Source organism: Vulpes lagopus, chromosome 6, assembly GCF_018345385.1.
Source record: "Vulpes lagopus strain Blue_001 chromosome 6, ASM1834538v1, whole genome shotgun sequence".
NCBI classification, from domain to species: domain Eukaryota; kingdom Metazoa; phylum Chordata; class Mammalia; order Carnivora; family Canidae; genus Vulpes; species Vulpes lagopus.
Genome location: NC_054829.1, coordinates 40,544,183 through 40,569,111, shown reverse-complemented (window position 1 = coordinate 40,569,111; position 24,929 = coordinate 40,544,183). Strand labels below are relative to the sequence as shown.

The window sequence follows — 24,929 nt, the reverse complement described above, 5'->3', positions numbered from 1 at the left end:
GAGAGAAAGGTAGTGGGAGTCTCCAGATGGAGTGCTTTTATAAATTTTGAAGCAATAGGCAGCAAAAGATAGTTTGAAAATTCAGAAGAGAGAACAATGATGGGACATGTATCAAAGGAGACTGAAAGAGGTGGCATCAAGCTAACAAGCAGAGGGAGGTATTAGTCTTGAAGAATTGGGCCATCTTCCAACCTCTAATTTTGGGGGTGGGGAAGAGATATGGATAAGTTCAGGTATAGATGCATTTACTGACATGGGAGGATGGGAGTGGAGGGAGTACACCTTTGGAATAGTTCATTTTTCCTAGTGAAGTGGAGGCCTGCCTGAATAGAGTGTGAAGCAGTGGTCAAAGATAGTTGCTATTAGATGAAGCTAGACTGGAAAACTGATAAAAAACAACTCTAGAGTACTGATCACTGAGAGCATAACTAAATTGGAGGCCGAGAATTTTCAGTGACTTTAATATATAGGAATTTATGATTTTCTCCAGCACCTCTCACCTACTCAAGTGGAGATATGAGAAACAGCCTGTCCATGCCCTCAGCAGGTTGTGGAAGTATGATGTTGAGAGTAATGGAAATAGTGACCACTTGACCATAGGCCTCTCTGGTTCCTTATACCCTGGAGGCCTCAGCCATACAAATAAAATCTATGCCTACAATTGGGACTGCCAACCAGGGTTCTCAAAGTCTGTTCTTTAACAGACTGTCACTCCCTCAAATTCAAAGGGAAGAATCAAATTGTTAATTAAAGCACTTTACCTGGGAATCTCACAGTGTTCTAGGATTATGGGTGGTAAAACAATATACTAATATTCATCCTTTGATTAAATTCTATAAATCTCAAATGTGATGTATCCCCATTCTTTCATCTAGGATAAAACAAAGTTAAGGACACTCATATTCAAGACTTTATGTATAATAGATAGGATTAGTGGGATTAAGAGCCACATGGCATGTTAAATAAAATGACACGAATATTTAAATTATTCAGTATGTGTGCCTATGGCACATGACATGACATCCTGTTGAATCAAGAGACTTAAAGCATCTCTCCATTATTAACATCTTCATTCCCACAGTTACCTTTCAGGTAGGTACACTGCTAGGATTGCCCCCTAAATCTGGCCAACAGGAGAGAAAATGTCTAGCTATTAGAATTAGGAAGGAACTTTTCTCCTTCAGGAAGTTGCTTTAGGCTAGTACTTCAAAATTGCTGTTGGTTCTTTTAATTGATTCAATGAGGAGTTTTTTCTTCTAAAAAACTTAAATGTGTCCTTTCATTGTTCAAAAGAGAACAAAGACAATAGTTAAGACAATAATAATTAAGACAATAGTTAATACAGGACTATTGCATCATAAGATATGACAAAACAATGAAAATACCAATTATCCAGATAGAAGACTATCACTGGTTACACTTTCCCTGCTCCGAGACCATTCCTTCCTCTGAAGTCATTGCACACAGAGATAGTTGTCTTTTCAGAACCTCATTATAGGCAAATGTGCCTAAAGTGTTAGAGTGAAATAATCCTATTTTCACACCTAAAATAATGCTGCCATAAGCATATTACTCACAAACATGAATAAAAAAGAAAAGGTTTTTACAAATATAAGGGATAGGTTTCTTAGAGAAATCTTCTGACTTAGAAGATCATCATTGGGATTTTAATAGGATATAAAGCAGAGTCACTGGAGCTTAGATACCAGAGATCTTATTAGCTTATCAACTAGCAAGCAGGCCAGAATTTACTTTGTAATTATAAGCATCCTCAATTGCTGAGAGAATAGCATATGTAGTAAAAAAATAAAAAACAAAAAACCCAGACAAGTCTCCTTTTATGTATTAGATATGTGAATAATACGTGAATAAGACTTAGTCACTGACCTCTAGAAGGTCTTTATAACTTGTCTTTCTGAAAATAACTGTGAGACAACATTAAGTGAACTCCTCAGTGTGAGAAAGCTCAGTACCAAGTTACAGTATAGAAAGAACATTAAGACTTGCTGTCACTCATTCATTACAATGGAGTCACATCTTTTTTAGGACAGGGTTATACTCCACAGATAATGAGATACATTTTTCTAAGTAAAAAAGAACCTTCAATATGTCTTGGGGAATTGTATGGAACCATTTTGGCCATTTTTTTTCCTGCATGACTTGAACAGATCATTGTTTGTTTGTTTGTTTGTTTTCAATTTACTCATGAGGGACACAGAGAGAGAGGCAGAGACACAGGCAGAGGCAGAAGCAGGCTCCCATGCGGGATTTGGCCCTAGGACCCCAGGATCATGACCTGAGCCGAAGGCAGATGCTCAACCCCTAAGCCACCCCGGCGCCTCCAGATCATTGTTTCTTTGGCCGACCACTCAGGTTACACTTTGAACCTACGTCATTTGAAAAATATGCATTGTTAAACAATGTATGTGCATTTGGAAATACGGTTTTTGTCTTAGTTTTTAAAAAACCATAAATGGGATCCCATTGTACTTATTTGTTTATTTTATCTCTTTAGGGTGCTTTGGAGGTCTTAAGCACCAAAATGGCCACAGCAATATTTCTGGTTCCACATGCTCTTTAAAAACCTTGCCTCTCCTCATCAAAAAGTATGGTTTATTTCCCCTGCCTCTGAACCTGGATGAGGCTTTGTGAGGTCCTAGAGAAATAGAAGGTGGCACAACTGACACTGCATGATTTCTAAGGCAGATAAAAGATAATATGCTCCTACCTGGCTCTCCTTCTCTTGGGATACTCACCCTGGGAACCTAGCCATCATGCTGTGAAAAAGCCCAAAGCAGTCCATATTAAGAGACCACCTGGAGAGGTCTACATGGAGTTGAGCTGAGGTTTCCAGCCAGCAGCCTCCAGCCAGTATCAATCACCAACATGAAAGTGAAAAGTTTTCAGATGATTCTAATCCTCAGACTTCCAGTTGAGGCCCTATGCATAAGGGAGCAGAGAAAAGTCATTCCTGCTGTGCTGTCTGAATTCTTGACTCACAGAATCTGTTGGCATAATAAATGGTTGTTTTATAACACTGGGTTGTGGGGATAATTTGCAATGCAGTCATAGTAACTGGAAGTGTACCAATACATTCTATTATAGTCCATGTATTAGGTATCATAAGCTTATTTTAATCATTCCTGTATTAATAGATACAAAGGTGGTTTGGACTTATTTTTTCCGATCATAGACAAGGCTGAAATAAATGTCAATATTTCTATAAAAATCTATAAATCAGTTTTTATTAAAACTTATGAGTCAATAAATACTTGTAAGATACTTAGAACAGGACTTGGTACATAGTAACATATTTTATTATTTTTTATCACTATCGACTGAACTTCTATATGGAAGGTGGTAGTTTGTCCTTACTATCTTTAGTGACAAGGATCCTAAAAATTATATCCTAATAGCTATGCTACAGTGTGTATCCCACTTTCTAGAGTTCATATCATGGCAGGAAGTTGCAAACATAAGCAGTCACAGAATTATGTCCCTGAAAACGTCCATCTGCGGCTGACATGACTAGCTCTACAAACGGGTCTTCGAAAAGCCTGAATTCGCTCCGTGTGGTGGAGAGTTACAAGAACAGACCTGCTGGGCATCACCGTTTGCGGGCTAGGGAGGAAAAGAGCGAAGCCACATGCTCAAGTGCGTGCTGCGGAGCTTTTCCTTTTGCAACGCGCCTGGGCAGACCGCTGGGTGGAGCGAGTGCGGAGCGAGCTTCAGGGCATTACTTTCCCGGTGACAGTTCTTGTCACAAGTTTAGAAATGCGCTTTTCTGGCCGTTTTCACTCTCTTCCACCATCTCTTAGCCCTTCCCTAGACGTGCTTGCATCTGTCCAGCACCTTTACCTCCAAATCACATTTACCTCCGAATTCCTGGGTGGGGTGAAGGGGGGTAAAGAGAGAGAAAGGGGGACTGTGGTCTCAAAGGGGCAGACGAGTTAAACTTAATTCACACTACAAACAAACCAGTTTTCTTTTTTTTACAAACCAGTTTCCAACACCTCCTAACGTCCTCTCTTTCCTCCTTTATTTATTTAATTTATAAATTAATATAATCAATTTATCCCTATTTAGTTTTGCTCCATTTTCAAGGGACTCAGGTAACCACCCTCCTCCCCGGGTCGGGGGAAACGCAGTAGCGCGGAGGAAGAGCATCTTTAGGGGACTCCTGCGCGGCCGGGTCGGCAGGCCACCCGCGGGCCGGCTTCGCGGCAGCTCCGCGGGGGCGGGCGCGCTTGCAACCCGGGAGCTCCGGTCCCGCCCCCTGCTCTCCCCGGCCGGGCGTCAGGAGCTCAGCGGGCGGCGGCGGAGTCCCAAAGCCGAGGACGCGCGGCCGGGGAGCCGCAGACTCCAAAGCCCTCTGCAGCTTCCCCGCCCCGCTGCCCCACCCGTCGGCACGCGGCCCCCGCCCGGAGCCCGCAGGAGACACCTTCGTCCCCGCCCCTCCACAGGTCACCTCCCTCCACGCCCCTTTCCCTTGGCCCCGGCAGCCGGCAGGCAGGGAAGTGTCGTAAAGCCAGGCCTAGGAAACTTTACCCGGGGTAACAGCCGAGGCGCTTTACGGCGACGGCGGCTGAGTGTGAACCTTGGCGGCGGTGGAGGCGGCCGCGGCGGCGAAGGAGGCGGCGGCGGCGGCGGCTGAGGAGGAAGAGGAGTGGCGGCAGTGGCGGCGGGGACCTGTGCGGGGTGAGCCGCGCGGCGCGGGCAGGGAGGGGCGGCGGGTGACAGGGCGAGCGGATGGGTGCGGGCGGCCGGGGACGGTGGCCGGCTGAACAGCTGGGCGGCGCTGAAGAGCGGGGGGGCCCGCGGAATCGGGGGGGCCGCTCCGTAAGGGACGGTCTCTGCCTTTGTTCCCCCCCCACCTTCACCGCCGCCCCCTCTGCTGCGGCGCGCTCGTCCGCCGGGTCTCATGGCCTCCCCTCTCGGTCTGTGTCGCCTCTAGGATGGCGGAGGTACCGCCTGGGCCTAGCAGCCTCCTCCCACCACCAGCACCTCCGGCCTCGGCGGCGGCCGAGCCCCGCTGTCCCTTCCCGGCGGGGGCCGCCCTCGCCTGCTGCAGCGAGGACGAGGAGGACGACGAGGAGCACGAAGGCGGCGGCGGCGGCGGCGGCAGCGGTAGGAGCCCGGCGGGCGGCGAGGCGACGGCGGCGGCCAAGGGGCATCCGTGCCTTCGCTGCCCTCAGCCGCCGCAGGAGCAGCAGCAGCTCAACGGATTGATCAGCCCCGAACTGCGGCACCTCCGGGCGGCCGCCTCCCTCAAGAGCAAGGTTCTGAGCGCGGCGGAGGCGGCCACGACCACGGCCACCCCCGACGGGGGGCCCAGAGCGACTGCAACAAAAGGAGCTGGGGTACACTCGGGCGAGAGCCCCCCTCACTGCCTCCCCAATAATGGAAGAACTGCGCTCCCCAGCCCGGCAGAGGCAGTGGCGGCGAGCGATCCTGCGGCGGCCCGCAATGGACTGGCGGAGGGCGCCGAGCAGGAGGAAGAGGAGGAAGACCAGCAGGTGCGGCTGCTGTCTTCATCCCTGACCACCGGCTGCAGTTTAAGAAGCCCCTCGGGCAGGGAGGTTGAGCCTGGGGAGGATCGGACGATACGTTATGTCCGATATGAATCCGAGCTACAAATGCCCGATATCATGAGACTGATCACCAAAGATCTGTCTGAACCCTACTCCATTTATACGTATAGATATTTTATCCACAACTGGCCACAGCTGTGCTTCTTGGTAAGTGGATGGAATGCAAAGAGGGTGAACCCAGCAGAGAGATCCAGGCCGTGCAGGGCAGGGAGTGTGAGGGCCGAGAGTGGCAGTGGATGGATGTGTATACTTCTGCGTTTCATATAGTACGGTACATGATGTAAAGTGCGTGTACACACTGCTGGTTATTTAATGAAACTTGTTTTGAAGGGAAGACGTCTTGATCTGGCTTAACTTGATACTCCTGTAAACGCAGCAAGCCTGTATGATGCACGTTTGGGGGTCTTGGATCCTTGTTTATATTAGCTTATAATCATGTTTAACCGTCTTTAATTATCCTCCCTCCTCCTCCAAGCACTTTGCAATCATTTAATTTGAACATTGGTTCTGTTCGGATACAGGCTTTATTAATCTCTCAATTACAGCCATAATCAGGGAAGAGTGTATGCATAAACATGTTTTGGTGAACATGATTGTCAGTAAACTTGCTGTGGCCACATTGGAGAATTAAATCTTACAAGTATTTTCTGTCATTACGGAGATAGGTTCCTTTTACTTCAACAGGATAATTAACAGTTGTAGCCGGCCTGCTTTCTGGTGCTAGATGGTGCTACTAACCCTTTTGGTGGCTGAAAGATGACTGAAACTTGAACAAAATATCTTTTTGTGGAAAGTAGGGAACCAAGTGTGAAATCATTACTAATCTAATTTTTCTCTTTAAGAAACTGGTCTAGGTATACCTAAATACTAGTAGTAACACTGGCTTGTGTAAAGCATAGTTGACAAAATTTTATACTTATATGTAAGCAAAAAAGATTTGGCTGTGCAACAAGCTAAATAGGTATTTTGTTTTGTTTTTGTTTTCCTTTTAATTTGTATAGTACTGGTAGTACTGTTTTTTCCCCAATAACACTGACCAATGTTAGTCTGTATGAAACCTATCACTTAAATATTAACTGAAGGTATATGCTTTATATCTGTGTGCTCACAGGCATTTTATTGCCATTGAATTTCACTGAGGAAAGGCACTGTGCTTTTAAGAAATATTTTATGATCTGTAAAGGGAGAAGCTACTACTTTTATTATTTTAGTGTTGACTTAGTTGCACATAGCAAATCCCTGCAAGACATTTTGACAGTGCTTTAGAAATCTTTTTGGTTCTGTATGTTGGTGGTAACCTGAAAATACAACTTAAGAATGGTAGTTCTGTTATTTTCTGTGGTCACTTTGCTAAACTTCAATTTAGTATGTTTGTTTAAATTGTGGGGAACTATCTTATAGTCTACAAAACTGCCCTCCCAGGACTCTAGCCATTGTATCAAAATAGACGTACTTAGACATGCATTGACACAGGCATGTGATCACAGGGAAAGTGATTTTATAGCATTATTATACATGTAAAAGTCAGTGTAATTACTAAAAATTTACAGTTGATTTAACTGTAAGTTTACCCACAAATACATACAATTGAGCCAAACCTTAAATTGAAATATTATATGTATTTCTGTTAATTACAGAAAATAGTTGTATATATAATATTTAGTCAGCTTTGGGTTCTGATATTACCTGGGCCCCTCTCAACTTGTCTGCCATTTTAGGCTCTGATAAACTTAGTAAATTTTAGTTTTGATATTTCATAGGCTCTTTCCAATTTATCAGCTAATTTTACTTTAGCTCTTTAATAGCGAGTTGTTTAACATTAAATTCTGAATCTCTGGAAGGTGAGATACTGTACAGGTGGTTGACATCTAAGATTTACTAGTGCAAGTATGTATCTGGAGGTATTGAACATAAAACAGTAGTTAATCAGAGGCCATTTAGAATTGGGGCCTTTAGGTTCGCATTTAAAAATTTGAATTTCCTGTAAGAACTAATTAAAAACAAATTTGAAGTCATATTTTAGAACCATAAAGGATCTTAAATACAGTATAGCTCAACTTCACTTTTTTTTTTTTTAATGCAATAAGATTAAGGACCAAAGTGACTTAAAATGTTTAATCTTCTGATATTTAGGGCTGGCTCAATTGGTGGATATGCAACATTTGATCTCAAGGTTGTGAGTTGTGAGTTCAAGTCCTAAGTTGGGTGTAAAAATTACTTAAAAATAAAATCTTAAAAAAAAAAAAAAAGCTTCAGATATTTAGTGGCAGAGAGGTAAAGCTAGAATTTTACTTGACGTCTCATGGAAAGAACCTGAAAAATGACATACCCTTGACCCGTTCAGCGAAGATCATTGTGTTACCAAGTTATGCTTCATCAAGGGACATTTCTTACAAATATCAATACTCTAAAGAGATTAAAAACCTCCAAAATGGTTCTGGTTTCCATATAACCTAAAATGGATCAAATAGAATGTATGAGTTCGAAATGAAGAAAGAAAATTGCCAATACTTGACCATATCTAACAAAAACAACAGTTTCTTATGATTCGTCCTAATAATTGTAGAAGATGTGAAAGTAGAGTGCCAGACAAATTGGAGACACTGTCAATTATTATTCTCTTAACTAATTTCTCTCTACGTCTTTTGAGTTCATGGTATTTTCAGCTCTTGGTGCCTTTTGAACTTCTTAAACTTATTACCAGTGATGTAATATTGTCTGTTTATTTTAACTTTCTGGCTTCCTCTGTTTTCCCATATATAGCATTCTGAAATTTGGGAATTTCTGTTTCATGCAACTTATATTTTTCAAGTTTTATAGATTGGCAAGCACTTGACCTTGTAAAGTCTAAATCTTGCCAGGAATTTTTCAGTTCCCATCCTTGAAAAAAGAACACATTTGATAGTATGAGTTCCAAATATGTGCAGAGCTTTTATTTGGAGAAATTGACAAGCTGTTTATTGAGTCTTAAAAGTGTATATCCATCAGCAATTTATCAGAAAAAGATAAGAGCACAGGTCTTCCTCACTACCAATACCTTATTAGTAACAATATATTATATACTGGGCTTTTCTGCTTTACTGATGCATACCACTTGATTTTTGCTCCTACAGATACTTAGTTAGGAAGAAGTCAATCTAGTCCAGTTGTGAACTGATAATACTTTGTTTGCCTGTCACTGCCTAGGTCAAAGGACAAAGATTTGTTTGAAATTCCTATCCAATTTGGAAGTATTGTCCAGTTGTATTGTGTATTCTGATTTTTGAAGAAACCTTTCTTGGATGGTTTTCTAACTGAAGTGTAGCTGTCCTACAGTTTTGTATTCTAGATCTATTGGTTTCCATTTTCTCTAATTTATGAGATCAGGTCAAAAAGTTTTTTAATGTATTTGGTTAAACATGTATATAGCACACAAGCAGAATTGTTCAACCAGCCATCTCTTGTGCATATTTCAGGTCTTAATTCAGAAAGAAATTTCAGTTTTCAAAAGAATTTTGATAGAACTCGATTGATTAATTGTGAATGAAAATGGAAATAGCAATTTTAGAGGTTTACTGGTCCAAAATAGTTCTGGGTTGTATGATAAAACAGAAATGAATTAGTGTGGATTGTTGAATTTGATATCCCTTCAAAAAGATTTTTCTGACCTAGTTCAGAAATGGATTAGAATTATCTTGCCTACAAGATTTCTCTACAATTAAAAAAAGGTTTTTTAATCATTTTACAGAATGATGAACTGAAAAATGTCACATCAAAATTAAGTTAAAATTAAGTATTAAGTATAAGCTGGACTTTTTAATTTTTTAACCCAATTCCTGGTTTTTGTTGTTGAAATAGTTTCTTCTGAAATTTTAATTTTATTAAGAGATAATTTGAAGTTTTCATATTTTTTTAATGAGTGCTCTTTACAGCAAACACGTATTTCTAGCGAGCTGACACATTATTAAACAATTGGAGCTTTTGCCCTATTGATATTTACCAGAATACGAGTATTACAAGAACTTTTCATTGGTGATGGAACTTTTGAAAAAGATTTTTAATGGTAACACTGGAAATCTTAAAATAGGGGATGATTGCATTTATTCAACATATAATCTTTAACAGTCTAGAAAGACAACATTTTTATTAAAATAACTGTAAATTTATGTTAGAGCTTTTGCTTTAAGATGAAGCTCTGATTTTAAGTTCTAGATAATCTCTTAGCTTTGTGATAATGATACTGTCAGAAATGTCCTAAAAATGAGACCATTGTATATGTAGTCCTCATAGTCCTTCACTAACAAAAACCCCTTGGGTAGGATCCAAGGAATACCTTAAAAACAATCTTTTTTTCTAAAAATCATTTACATTTTTTTTCCTGGTCAAATCTAACTATTTTTCAAGCATAAAATACCATGTCTTTATCTCTCTTTCACTAAAACCTTATTAGAACTAAGTTTAAATTTACAGTACTTTGATAAGCAAGTTTCACAATTCTTTATCATAGCTTAATGAATGGACATTTTCTTAAAAAAATTAACTTTCATGTACTTCCTCCTTCCCAAATCTTAAACATGTAGGCCTTTATTGCAAATCATTATAAATATCTCTTATAAAGTACTTGAATATTTATTTTGAAAATCTTGCTTTTTTCCTCCTATACTCTGATAATAAGTATAAGCAGTTCATGCCCTGCACAACGTTGAATGATTTTAAAATGAACATTTGGAGGAGTTCTGGGATTTAGATTTCTGAAACTTCTGTGATTGCTCTATTACTGGAATTCTTCTCTTCCTTCCTCAAAAATGTGACCAGTGGTTGGTTGCTGTTTCCCTGGGTAATTGTGCAGTACCTGATGGCAATGTATTCTTCATAACTGTTTGTTTATTTTTAAGGCCATGGTAGGGGAGGAGTGTGTAGGTGCCATCGTTTGCAAGTTGGATATGCACAAAAAGATGTTCCGCAGAGGTTATATAGCCATGTTAGCCGTGGATTCCAAATACAGGAGAAATGGCATTGGTAAGGAAAATATTATGTCACTTCAAGAATGCATAAGTTATTTTCATTTTTGTTTTTTGAAGCAAAATATTTAAATGTAAATACATAGAAATGAAAAGCTAAGGGAAGAAAATGAAGATTGTTTTTATTTCAAAATATTTTAAAAATGTTCTTAAAATTGAATTGTTAATGTTTTGTTTGAGAAATTATCTTTCTAGCAAGTAACAGGTGATCAATTTTTACCTCCAAACGTTTTTTTTTTTTCTTTTTTTTTTGATCAGAGTCAAAATGCTTGGTGTTACTCTAGGTACTGCAATTTTTAATAGCATTATTGAGGCACTTGATCGTAGCCTTTCAGGAGCTGTCTATACTTAGGTTAAGTGGACCTCAAGGTCAAATTATGGAGAAATTGTTACCGTTATTTAGTAATAGTCATCTAACATATTACAATTCAGAGAGGACCAGGATAAAGGAGAATTGTGTCTTACTATTCCCAAATTCATTTCTTTCTTGGGTCCACTTTTCCTGGTATTTTCAGTCAATCTTATACTTATGATTTATAATGGTCATTAGAATCATCAGAGTGGCTTAAAAACAAATGTTTAGGTCCCTCCACCTGAGAATCTTGTTAGTCCTATTAGAAGTAGGACTAAAGCTTCCCCAAGTGACTGATACAAGCCTGTTTAAGAACCATTGTCCTAGTGTCTAGGACCTATCTGCTCTTTTTTTAGGCTAGGGGATCAAGCACTTATCTGAACATGTCAAATTCTGGGATCTAGGGAAGCTAAGTAAGTATTCGTGAAAGATTTAATGCCTGTACCAGTATTTAATTACTAGGAGTTTTGTCACTTGTAGTTTTTTTTAAAATACAAGTGTTATTGTCCAATTTAAGACTGTTTCACACAATCTGAGATGGTGTTATGAGAAATCATTATGAATAGGTTCTCTTAATACCTTTGGTTTAACCAACTTTTCTTACTAGTGTTAAGAGTTTACTACTAGGGTTTACAGTGGATTGGCCTTGCTATATATAAGCCAAGTTTGGGTTTTTGACATATTACAAAGAGCTGATGGGGCTCATGGCAAATGGTAGGCAATTGTCTAGCTAGTTACAGGGCAGAAACTGGTGGCTTAAGGGCTGCATCCTGGCCCTCAGACATTTTGTTTGGCCCATGTAATGTGTTCTTCCTCATTTGCATGGTTGGAAAAATAAAGAGATTTGTTACAGAATTTGGATTTCTTAAAATTAGATTTGGCAGTTGTTTTCCCTTTAATGTACCAAGTATATCTGACCCTAAGGATACATTTTGCTAGACATTTACATAGACACCACTGGCATCATTTGGGAATGCTGGACTTCAGTATGCCCAGGCTCATTATAAGGTTTGTAGGAACCAACCCAGTGTCTTGGGCCCACTCTGGGTCACAGCAGTTTCTAGTATGATCTTTGGCAAAATTAGCTCAAGGGTCTTGTAGTAACTTCTCGCTAGTTCAAGGATTTCCTGGGTTGCTCTGGCCATACCATATCTTGCCTTTTTCTTTTTCCTCTTTTCTCTTATCTTCAAACAGAATATCACAAACTCTTGCTTGGAGCAAGTAATTACACCTAAGAAAAAGGGATACATAAGAGAGAGGTCTTTTAAAAGGAAAGTTATATTTGCTATATGTAGGTTTTGTTGGCCTCTCAGTTTATATTTTTTCTCACTTAGATAGTCTGTGTATCTGCATTCAAGGTAGAACCAGCATTTGTTATTTTTGTGCTTATTATGATTATAATTTAGGTATCTTTAAGAAACTAAATTTTCCTTCATTAATACTCAGATCTATATTCTAGGTACTAACTTGGTTAAGAAAGCTATATATGCCATGGTTGAAGGAGACTGTGATGAGGTAAGTCTCTCTAAATGTTTAAAATCTTTTACCCTGTGCTGTATTTTACCAAGTTTTTGGTTTTTTAAAATAAATACCCCATAATAAATTACACTGTAAATTTCATTGCAAACTATTATTATATAATTATAGCTTGTGGTGAAAATTCTATTCCTTTTAAAAACAATGAATTTTGGGCAGCCCCAGTGGCCCGGCGGTTTAACGCCACCTTCAGCCCAGGATGTGATCCTGGAGACTGGGGATCCAGTCCCATATCAAGCTCCCTGCTGGAGCCTGCTTCTCCCTCTGCCTCTGTCTCTGCCTCTCTCTCTGTGTGTCTGTCATGAATAAATAAATAAAATCTTTAAAAAAAAATAAAAACACATCTTAAAATGATAATAGCTAAATTTTGTTTTTTATCAAAATGAGGTGAAATCTTAGACATCTTCAGTAAATAAATAATTGATATTTAGAGGAATTGGTATTCAGAAGATTTGTTATCAGTTAAGTCATTTAAGGTAGCTCTTATTATAAATCTTACTGCAACTTCCTTACATATGGGCCTTAGTTCTCTCTAAATAACATTTTTTAAAACTGTGGACCAAAAAAAAAAACAAAAAAACTGTGGACCAACTGTCTGTTAGCTCATGTGAAAGACATTGCATGTTTGAAAAAAATCTCTCAGTGTTAAATAATGAGAAGGCTGAGGGAAAAAAAAAGACAACCATTTTTTATTTTTATTTTATTTTTAAGATTTTATTTATTCATGAGAGACACAGAGAGAGAGAGAGAGAGAGAGAGAGAGGCAGAGACACAGGCAGAGGGAGAAGCAGGCTCCATGCAGGGAGCCCGACGCAGGACTCAATCCCGGGACTCCAGGATCATGCCCTGAGCTGAAGGCAGTTGCTCAACCACTGAGCCACCCAGGTGTCCCGACAACCACTTTTTAAATGTAGACCTGTCTGCATATTAACCTAAGAGCATCTTTTCTCTTTAGCTGGTTTGTACAGCCTACCACAGCTATAATTTGTATCCTATAGCGCTGTGCTGTATGCATGATGAATGCTCCATAACTAATGGTGATGATTGGGAATGTTAAGATTTACTGTCATATGATATGGAAGGAAATAAGTGTAAACTAGAGAAGTATAAATGGTTTTAATAAAGCAGTGGTGACTCGAATAAAGTTCTGCTAACAATTTTATGAACAGTAGAAGTGACAATTGTCTTTATTATTGGAGGGCAACTATGCCTTAGATAGTTCTGAAAAGACTTGAAACTAGGTAATTTTTTCTTCAAAAGGCTGTAACCTGTTTTGATTACTTTTTTTTAAGGTAGGTTTTTTTTCTGCACGAAATTTATACACCGTCATTAAGCATGATGTGTATGTGTGATTTGGGGGTACAGAGTCTGTTCGCCATCCTCACACTGCAGCTCCTCATTCTTCTTTCTGCTTATAGCTGTTGTTCATCTTCAAATATGTATCCTCTCATTTCTAAGCACACGTCTAACCTGTGTAATGCTTTTTCTTTACATAAATGAGGCCATAATTATTCTTCTGCAGTAATTGCTTTTTAAGCTTAATATCTTGTGAACATGTTTACATGTCAGAATACAGGGATTTACCGTAGAATGTTGTCATGCTCCTCGTTCACATTAGTTTGTATTCTGACAGAGCACACTAAATAGTGGTCGTATGAGAAGGCCTGCAGATATGTTGGGCAGCACAGAGGAGGTCATCCTGGTATTGTAGGCTATTCAGTGTTATTTCAAATAAGGTAATTCACATAGAGTGAAGGATCTAATATTGTTCACAACTTTTAATATAATATAAAAAAATAAAAGATGCAGTGACCCTGGTCATTTAAGTAGCTGGTAACTAAAATTTGCTGAAGAGGACTGAAATTGAGTCTATGTCTGATGAGTCTAAGTCTCTGTTTGGACCACAGCCACACTGGGTTAGTTCATCAGGAGAAGTTGAGGTTCCTAAAAATTGCTGACCAGTTTGAGGAAATCTTTGGGTTAATGAGGCTGTGTTTTGATCCTCTACTGCTGCTGATTGGAGTGGTTCCCAGTGAGCAGGGATGTTATGAACAGGGAGTATTATGTTCCTTATGGTGTTATACCTTTTGTGAGTGATCCTAGCCACTACCTGTGAGACAAGGTATGTGCTTTATCTTAACTGAACAAATCTTTAAATAGTATTGGTTTTCCTTTGAAAATTCTCGGGAATGATATGGACGTTTGAGTTATATTGACTTGAGTCTCAAAGTTAGATCTCTAAATTAGTGTTACATTTTATGGTAGAAATACTCTTTTCATTGTGGGCCTAAAAATCTAATTCTGATTTATTTTTCTTTTCAACCAAAGAGTTTCACCTAATCTTAGTCTGAAATGGGGATAGTTCCATGAATTTACTTCTTTTCTATGATTTTTTTACAGTTTGACTAGCTTTCCCTCTGGATTAGAGAACTCTTCTGTGTTTAAGAAAAATTGTCTGTGTCCCACATTGTTGAGATAGAAGTTTTGCTGTATGAAGGGATAGAACTTTTGTTTATTCTTTATAAGGGCCTCCCTCTTCCTTTCATTGAGTTTTAAACTATGTAAGCCACAATTCTATGCCCTTTTCCCTTCTAATTTTTGATAATTTGTCTTTGTTGGTTCCATTTCCTTTTACCATTTCATTCCATTTGGTTTGGTTTCTTTCCCCTCAGCCCAGTGTAACTACTTTCTCTCTGATGTATTTGCTAGACCTTATTAGCTGCTTTTTCCTCCTTTACCTATTAAACTACTCTGTCTTTAAGACCCAATACAAATATCAGTAAGTTTCTATTTAAAGTTTTCCTTAATTCTTCTGGTTTTTGTGTCGTTTCTGTGGTTTTCTTGGCTGCTTCACTGTTCAGAGGCTCTGTTTTAGTCACTAAAGAAAACAGATTCTTTTTCTTATTTACTGCTGTATTCTTAGTACTAAGTGTAGCATTTGTGATAGAGTACAATGGTTCTTAAATATTTGTTGACTGATTAGTTCTGTGCTTCCAGCATCTTATCTGTACCTCTTTTTTTTATGCATTTGTGAATTTTGACTTGTATAATTAATTGTTAATTTGTCTTCCTCTCTGAGTTTTCTGTGAGCTTTCTTAGAAGAGTAGTCATCTTACTTACTTTGTACATAGTAAGACATATATAATCTCTCACTGTTCTGAGAAAAACTGAAGCTTTAATTTTCTAAGAATATAGTAACCAATTATAAAGTAACCAACATGTGATTTTACTTTTATTAAGTTCGGCCAGCCTTCCTTTCTCTTAAAGTATTAAGGAATTTTGGCAAATTCTCAGAAAGACGTTAGAGAAGGGATTTAAATTACATTTTCCACCACTTAGCTTATACTGCTATTTTTTTATTCTTATAGAAATTTTTAATTCTATGCACCTATAAAAAGTTTCATTTGGAAATCTCTGTGAAGCCTTAACATGCACATCCAGTCAATTTATTTGTGACCTTGAGTTGTGTTAATATTGTTCTTGGTCATTCTTGTCATTTTTAAGATAAATTCACAGTGTATTAAACCAAAGTTAGTAATCACAGATCCACATGAAATGTAGATCATGTTTTTGTTGGAATAATAATGAAATACTCTCCCGATCTGATAGTTATTTTCATTTTGCCTTACTATGACTTTCCTAACTTTTTGTCAGAATTAGACATGTTAAAATAGAATAACTAAAAGATCTTTGTCTTTTTCTGTATATTTGGAGCTGTCTATAAAGTTAAAGCTTCAAAAAAAGAAACAGTTGGATTTGTCTCTTCATGAAGGGGAAATGCATTACCTATATTGCTGACCTGGCCTGAATTTGGTTACACTCCCACATGCTTTGGCTGCCAAACGTGTAGTGGCTACTAGACAAGCATCTTGAGTTTGTGTATTACATTAGGGAAAATAGTAAGAAAAATATATACAAATATCATGAATGAGTTTTCTAGAATGCTGTTTTTAAAGTAGGATTTGTATATGTAAAATAATGAACTCATATAGTGACCATTTACTTTTTATGAGCTTTTTACCTAAATAAATTAGAATGGGGCAGGTGATTAGTCAGCATGATGAACAGTGCTTTACTTTTTGAGCTATAGATGCCACTGAAGTCTTTATTTCTGGAAATTTAAATTTCAGATGTCTTTTTAGAGGGACGCCTGGGTGGCTCAGCGGTTGAGCATCTGCCTCTGGCCCAGGGTGTGACACCCCCCCCCCCGCCCCCGCCCCAAGGATCAGGGAGCCTGCTTCTCCCTCAGCCTATGTCTCTGCCTCTCTCTCTTGCTGTGTCTTTCATGAATAAATAAATAAAAATTTAAAAACAAAAAACAAATGTCTTTTTAGATTAAGGTATGATTGCCATGATGTTAACACTCAGAATTAACTCCTCTATGTTGAGAATACACTACATTTCTTAATTAAATGTTAGTGTGCTATATATAATCTTTAAGCATTTTTAGTTGACCAGCATCTTCCCATTTCCCCTTCCCCTCAACCCCTGGCACCTGCCATTCTGCTGTCTGCTTTTATGAGTTTGATTATTTTAGTTTCTACATATAAATGAGATCATGCAGTATTTGTCTATGTCTGATATGTTTCACTTAGAGTAATGTCCTCCAAGTTCATCCATGTTGTCACAATGATAGGATTTCTTTTTTTTCAGACTAAAAAATATTTCATTGTATATGTGTGCCACTTTTCTTTATCCATTCATTTGTTGGACATTGAATGTTTAGGTGGTTCCATATTTTGGCTATTGTGATAGTGCCGTAATAAACACAGGAGTGCAAGTATCATATTTGAGGTCCTGATTTCAGTTCCTTTGGATATACACCAAGAAGTGGGATTGCTGGATCATAAAGATTTTATTTATTTATTCATAAGAGAGAGAGAGGGGCAAAGACATAGGCAGAGGGAGAAGCAGACTCCCCATGGGGAGCCTGAAGTGGGACTTGATCCCAGGACCCCAGGATCACAACCTGAGCCAAAGGCAGATATTTAACCACTGAGCCACCCAGGTGCCCCTATTAATTTTTTGAGGAACCTCCAAAATTTTTTCCATGATGGCTGTACTGATTTACATTCTGACCAACAGCCTAATTTATTATAACCAATAATAAATCTGTTACATATTAAAATACAGATGATATTTTGATATGTACAAATGTACCTTGTGTATTTTTATGATTTTTTGATAATGTGTAAAGATGACTTTTAAGCCTTTTATAAAGTTTAATAGTTATGTTGAACATTTTTAGTGTCACTGGAAACATTTTGGCTGAGACAGAGGCTGCTGCCGGGTAAAGAACAGAGTAAAGTGGAGATATTTAAGCTATAAGGATTTTTGGTTGAGTAGTTTGTCCTAATTAAAGAACTGGTTCTGCGAAGCCTAGGTTCTAGATCCATCTTCTGTCACTTAGAGTTGTGTGATTATAGGCAAGTCTCTTTGTCTATGCGATATGATGGTAATTCTGATCTTAAAGGAATGTTATGAAGAGCTATCAATGGAAGGTCTGTGAGGTGCCAGACAATAAGTTCTTAGGTTCTAGCAATGAACAGCTTCCCTTCCCTCCAGCAGTTTCAGCCTAAAATTTTAAAAGTCTTTCTAAACTGTAATAGTTTGGCTTATCCTGACAATGGTTTGTTGCTAAGAGAATCCATGGAACTTCACAGTAATCCTTTTTCTGTTAACTAGAATTCAACTTTGCCAAATTTCTTTGGGACTAAAATAGCCTTATTTTCCTTTGGTTTCCTATGTAATACCCCCAAGATGTGGACTAAAAGAATAGTTTTATATTGAGTTTTCATCATAAACTCAGACTCTCTTGTAATGTATTTATAAGAATTTGAGTGATAAAAGGTAGTTACTTTTTTCCTGATATTTTCTATTTTGTCAAATGATCTCTTTATTTAGAGAATGTGAGTGTACCGAGAGCATCTTTTCATTTTAACTAAGTTTAGCCCTTTGTATAATTCCATTTCTGTATAATTGGGCTGTATTTCACTAATTTGTTAGGATGACCGCGAACATGAATTCAACTCTTTACCACACCTTATGTGTGTATTTATGTAACAATGATTAGCCTCAGATGTGTCTTGAATATTTTCAGTTGCCAAATATTAACAAACATGGACTTGGATCCTCTTCATTGTGTCTTAAGTAGGTTAGATCTCTCATTTGCTGCGTTGTCTTACTCTGGGAAACAATCAGGGGGAAGCACTGAAGAGTGGATACTGTTAAGTTCTAGTTCAGATTAGCACTACTGGTGGCCTTGAGCTTCTTTTGTAAATTGGAGAAAATCATATCTATTTCATAGGGTTATGATGAACATAACATAATGACAATTGCATGTAAAATGACATAATATATGTAAAAATACTTTACAAAGCATTTACTAAAACTTGAATATTAACTTTAAAGAAAACTTTCAAAAAAATAAATAAATAAAACTTTCACTCCTTTTTCTGTGAAATCAGGTTCCAAGTTTTGAGTTGTTATACCTTTATTGTTTTGTTTTGATACAACATTTTAGCAGTAATTAGGTGATGGCCTAAAACATTTCTAGGAGTTACCCAAGAGAATGGTTCAAAATTGAAAACCTATATTGATCAGACTGTGTGTCCCATACTAGAAAATGGCATACATCACTAAAAAATAAATTCCAGGGATCCCTGGGTGGCGCAGCGGTTTGGTGCCTGCCTTTGGCCCAGGGCGTGATCCTGGAGACCCGGGATCGAATCCCACATCGGGCTCCCGGTGCATGGAGCCTGCTTCTCCCTCTGCCTGTGTCTCTGCCTCTCTCTCTCTCTCTCTCTGTGACTATCATAAATAAATAAAAAAATAAATAAATAAAAAAATAAATTCCATTTTTTAAGAGCAGAGAAAAATTATTGGCTTTTATTCTTAAACCAATTTATTTGTTGTACATTTAAATATTCCTTCTTAGGAACATTTTCTCTTGATCCTGAATTGTTCATTACTTGTTTTTAGATCTTTTAAAAGTGCAAATTTAGCATGTGATTTGCTTTTATGAGTTAATTGTATAGGCAGTTGCTTTAAGATGCCTTTTCTTTCAGTATTTTGGTCATTTAAGTTTGGTAATACTTTTGCTTGTTTAATGTTTATGTGAGGATATATATAATTTACAAATATTTAAGAGTCTTCTTTGTGGTAAGCAGTGTGTTAGGTAGGAAATGGCTGTGAAGGAGGTATACATGATCCCTGCCCTTGTTGACAAGCTCATCAGCTGGGAGAGATGACACAGTCATTAAATGTTGAATGGGAGACCTTTGAGTTAGGAAGATGTTAAAATTACAGTGAAAGTTGATGGCAGCTTGGGCTCGAATGGTATTATTAGGGATAGTAAGAAAAGGGTTGATTTGAGAGATTTAAGAGAATTGAAATACTCAGTGCTTGGATGTATGTGATGGTGGGGGCTAGAAAAGTTTAATAGTGACTCCTAGGTTTCAGATTTGAGGTATTGGTAGGATGGAGATCAAATTGTGGAAGAGGAGTTAGTTGATCATGATTTCAGTTTTGGATATGATGAATTGAGTTATATTCTTTTCCCTATTATTTACATCTGTTTGAATTCTTGTCAAATGTTTTGATAGCTTGAGATAGAACAGAGACTCATAGGCTTCACTTAGGGCTTTGTTTAATTATATTTTGCTCTTTTTGTCCCACTTCAAACACACTGAGGGTTATGACATCCCAACAGTAACTATGGCTCACTGTGTTGATAATTCTCCATGAGGTTGGTTGAGAATCAATAGGTAGGCAAATAGGGCTGTGTATCTAAAAGGTGAGAGGATGGGATAGAGGATGTTTAGGTAAAGGAGGGCAAAAACAATTAAAAAAAAAAATAGTGCTGTATCAAAAAGTATCACTTCTTTATTGTCAAGGCCATTGGTTTGGTAATATTAAAGAAGACTCAGAAGTAAATACTTGATGTGCTCTTTTGTTAAGTGTTGATGTCCATATAGTATAGTCAGTTGTTCTGAGACTGTAGTCTCCCAACTAGCAACATTAGCATCAACTGGCAATTTTTTAAAAATACAGATTCTTGAGCTCCACCCTAAATCTACTCAGAAACTCTGGAGGAGGGTCTCAGCATTCCGTTTTAGCAAACCCTCCAGTTTAACTAATGTTTGGGTACCTTTTGCCTAGAATCAGCAAAGTGCAGAGAAGTTAATATTTTAGACTTTGCAGACTGTAGATCTCTGGTGCAGCTGTTCCACTCTGCCCATTGTATTGAGGAAGCAGTCCTAGACAGCATGTAAACAAATGAGCTTGTTGTGTTCCAATAAAACTTTACAGAAGGGCAGCCCCGGTGGCGCAGCGGTTTAGCGCCGCCTGCAGCCCGGGTCTGATCCTGGAGACCTGGGATCGAGTCCCGTGTCAGGCTCCCTGCATGGAGCCTGTTTCTCGCTCTGCCTGTGTCTCTGCCTCTCTCTCGTGTCTCTATGAATAAATAAATAAAATCTTTAAAAAAAAATTTACAGAAACAGTCACTAGCCACGTTTGGCCCAAGGGATATAATTTACAGATTCTGGTGGAGATTCTAGACAATATGACAGTTGTTGCCAGGATAAATGGTGACAAATTAATGAAAATATAGGAGCTGGTGGTTGATTTGAATAATTTCAAGTACTGGTCAGTTTTCTTCAAGGTTTTTATTGTTGATTTTTTTCTTCTTCATATTTTTGTCACACTATTTTTCTCCACAAGGAAATACTTCGTCTTTGAACAGAAAATGTTCACATTTCTACCTCCCCTTGCCCCAAGAGAAAATTACTGTTAAAATTTCAGTGACCCATTTTTCTGGGTTCTTTCTGTATATCATTAACACTTATTTTACCATCAGTTTTAAAACAGATGTATGTTTTTCTTAAATATTTGAAATGTTTATATGTGATTTGTCAAATTATGAATTATAAAGTTAATTTCAAAAATATAAAATGGTAACTTAGTTTTCTCATTTTTTTGAAGGTTGTTTTGGAAACAGAAATAACGAATAAGTCTGCTTTGAAACTTTATGAAAACCTTGGTTTTGTTCGAGATAAGAGGCTGTTCAGATACTATTTAAATGGAGTTGATGCACTGCGACTTAAATTGTGGCTGCGTTGAGAAACTGACATCGAGGAACAACTTTCCAACCATGCAGAATCGACCTTTGCATGCATTGCAATTTGTACAGAATTGCTTTGCAGGTGGATTTAGTAATTTCCATGCAGCTCTTATCTGTCAGTGTCTCATTGAGTGTCGCACAATATTTGTTGCACTTTGGCATGGCGCATTTGTTCTGAATTAAAAGAGATTGTTTTAAACTTAAAGAGTTCTTTTGGTACCAGCAAGATGTGCCAGTTGATAGCCAAGATTTGTTTGTTCATTTGCAAAGTCTGATGACAATGTCATTTACACAGTGATCATTTTGTCACAGAACCAGTAAGTGGAACATGATTTTTGTTCCTTAAAAAAAGCCAATGTAGATTGTAAAAATCTCTAAGTATACTAACATTTCACATGAAACCTGCCATAGTTTTCTGAAGGGGGTGGGGGAAAAGCTTCAATTTTAGGTTTTATTTTTTCAATATTAAATTTTCCATTCTTGAATATTGGTACCTCAGTGATTAGTGAATGAAAAAAAAATGTTATGTAGGGTTGGGTGTGTCTTACAATGAGTAAAGATAACAATTAAATTGCGTCTGCCAGTGCCTGTGTAGATAAGTATATTTGTCTTCATCTCTAGTTTTTGAATGCATGCTATCTTTTCCTTTTCTTTTAAGGCCTTTGCAAGCAAACTTTTGTTTTTATTTAAATTCTAAATTTGATAATAAATTATTTCAGATTTTTATAATTTGGATACTTTTTTCCAGGTGAGTGACAGAGTGGTTTACTGTAAAGTCCCTTCTTTCCTTACAGTAAGAAGTTGAATCTACTTGGAAAATCTTTGAGAAATGACTCAAAAGGGATGAGAAAAGTTGATGGAGCCGGGAATTGCTGGGGTTTTGGATGCACTTTTTTTTTTGAGAGTGAGGGAGTTTTTGGAAAAGAATAGAAAATTAATGTAAATTGGTATGATTTTATTTAATCAAAATTATTGCTAAGCTGTGAAGAACAGCTTTTACAAAGTAATTGGAACTTTTTTCCCACTTGATATGGATTTCACATTGCTTCTATTTCTTAAAATGCTTCACTTTTGGTTCTTGGTCTTGGAAATAAATTTCAAGGTGCATTGTATCCATTTTAAACTGATTTTATTTTCTTTTCACTTATTTGAGCAAATTCTTGAGGAAGCTTTTGTTTATTTCTCAGAAAAACAAAAGGGAAAATTGTAAAAAATTTTTGGAATGAGTTCTATGGGTTTTCTTAATAGTTATCACCATGTTCAGTTACATTGTATTTTGGCCAGTCTGTGCAATGTAACAGATTTTAAAGGTAATTGCTTTCAATTGAGTCAGGAAACCTGTGATGGGTAATTTAACTGGAAAACCTAACTACCCATAAAAAAAAAAAAAAAATTAATGCTCTGTGAAAAGTGTAATTTTTTAGGAATCTATGTTATTCTTTCTTTAATTTGGATATGCTCTACTTCTGCTCTAGGATTTGGTTTGAATTTTATTTTATGGCTATAATTACTGTATTTTTAAAAACCCTACCTCCATTAACAGTTGGTAAAAGCCCCCTTTCAGGAAAGTTTGTTGCCTTTTTTTTTTTTTTTTTTTTTTTTTTTTTAAAGGAAAGCTGCTCCTTGCTCAGTGTAGTGTCTTAAAAGTGAACATGGTATTAAGTACTTTTAAAATAATGATATACAGATTTGGTGAAAATAAAATCCTCCTGCTGGTGAAATCATTCATTGTTCCTAATTTTTAAAGACAAATTTTTCTTTTCCATTTTATATTGCTCTTGATAGTTTAATGGGCAGAGTACTAAATACATTAAAAATGTGATGATCACACAATACTCAACTTTCCAGCTGACGATTTTGAGTATGTCTTTGCTCAAATGTCATTTGGGCTCCAGCATTTAGAGGAATGCCAATCCTAGTGATGCTTCTGTTATTTTTAATATGGAAGGAACTGAACCAAAACAGTTATCAAATTTTATCTCACCATTTTATATTTGACTTGCTGATTCATGAGTAATGATTGTTGATGAACATACATTTGCTTGACTCACTAATGGGGACAGTTGTAAAGCAGATATATGCTAGATTTTTACTTCCAACATTATGTTTTTAGCAGGTTGTCAATGAAACCATCTCTATTGATCTTTTACCCCAGAATTGACTAGGTTTTGCTGAACTGACTGGGTGTTTGTAAACATGACCTTAACCAGTGACTAAAATGTCAGATGGCTGCTGTATTATTCAGTTGGTGTATGTTGAATATACATGTCTCCCTTATGTTTTTAATTGGTTATGCAAAAATTGTTTAGTTAAGTAGACTAAAATTTTAATATCTAGCATGATAACCCAGCAGCAAAACTAAGTGTCCATTCCAATTGAAGTAGCATCATACATTAATTTACTTTTTGATATCAGGCTTTCATTTTTCTTATATAATATTAAAACCATCCCATTTAAAAATGACAGAGTGAGTTCACTTGGCTAAAACTGAGCAAAATTGGTGCAACTTTCTTTTAATGGGGTGCTGCCTCTTTAAGACTGACTGTACTATCCACTGACACTGGTTTGGCAGTTGATACTGCTGAACATTTTTATACATGCTACCATGAAGCTATATATATGTTAGTAGTGAAGAAGCTAACGGGTATGCTATCATTTTTGATGTGTGGGCTAATTGTAATTTCCCTTACATTAGGATGAAACTACTCTAGAGAAGTCCACAGATCAGAAACCAAACAGTAGTTTTTGAAGTTGAAGCCAACAAAAAAAAAAAAAAAAAAAAAAAGAAAGAAAGAAAGAAAAACTTACTATTAAAAAATTGGTTTTAATATTTTCTGCCTCTTCCCCAAATTACCCTCCCTACTTGCTTGACAAATCTATGTAAAGGAGTTTGTTTGTCACATGTTTTAATTTTACTTGCCCTGTGTTATGGTATTGGCTGACATGTATAAGACTGGATGTGTATATTTATTATGGTGTTTGAAAATCATGAAGTTCATCACTTTCCAGGAGCATAGATAAAAGCAAATTGGTAGTGCATCAGAGTTACTTTTCAGTGCACCATGACATCACTAAAATGAGTGCTATAATGTTACAGGGCTTTCAGGTTTGTAAAAACATAACCATAAATTATATTGACGTCAGATATGAGTTGAGTATCTATAAAATATCACGTGTATCTCAAAATATTGGACTGCTGTTTGATGACTGGATATTGCTGCATAATTTTCTTCTATTGTCCCATATCCTTTTGGACAGAGAGATTTAATGGGATTTGAAATGTGCAAGCTGTCTAAATAAGATGCAGTCAAATAAAGTTGGTTAAGTTG

At 37.4% G+C, this 24,929-nt stretch overlaps 1 protein-coding gene across 1 annotated transcript; it reads left to right on the top strand.

Annotated features, from left to right (window-relative positions):
- Window positions 1-4,537: 4,537 nt before the first annotated feature.
- NAA30 (N-alpha-acetyltransferase 30, NatC catalytic subunit) lies at window positions 4,538-24,929 on the top strand. The gene is made up of 5 exons (XM_041759266.1): window positions 4,538-4,698; window positions 4,955-5,738; window positions 10,466-10,589; window positions 12,403-12,458; window positions 21,462-24,929. Exons 2-5 carry the CDS (start codon window positions 4,956-4,958, stop codon window positions 21,597-21,599), a joined length of 1,101 nt encoding a protein of 366 aa, XP_041615200.1. The 5' UTR covers window positions 4,538-4,698; window position 4,955; the 3' UTR covers window positions 21,600-24,929.

What these genes read in the sequence shown, in the direction of transcription:
- NAA30 (XM_041759266.1), top strand. Translation starts at nt 4,956, where the DNA reads ATGGCGGAGGTACCGCCTGGGCCTAGCAGCCTCCTCCCACCACCAGCA. An exon ending in ATACAGGAGAAATGGCATTG is followed by an intron (nt 10,590 to 12,402) that starts GTAAGGAAAATA and finishes TCTATATTCTAG; the next exon opens with GTACTAACTTGGTTAAGAAA. An exon ending in TTGAAGGAGACTGTGATGAG is followed by an intron (nt 12,459 to 21,461) that starts GTAAGTCTCTCT and finishes ATTTTTTTGAAG; the next exon opens with GTTGTTTTGGAAACAGAAAT.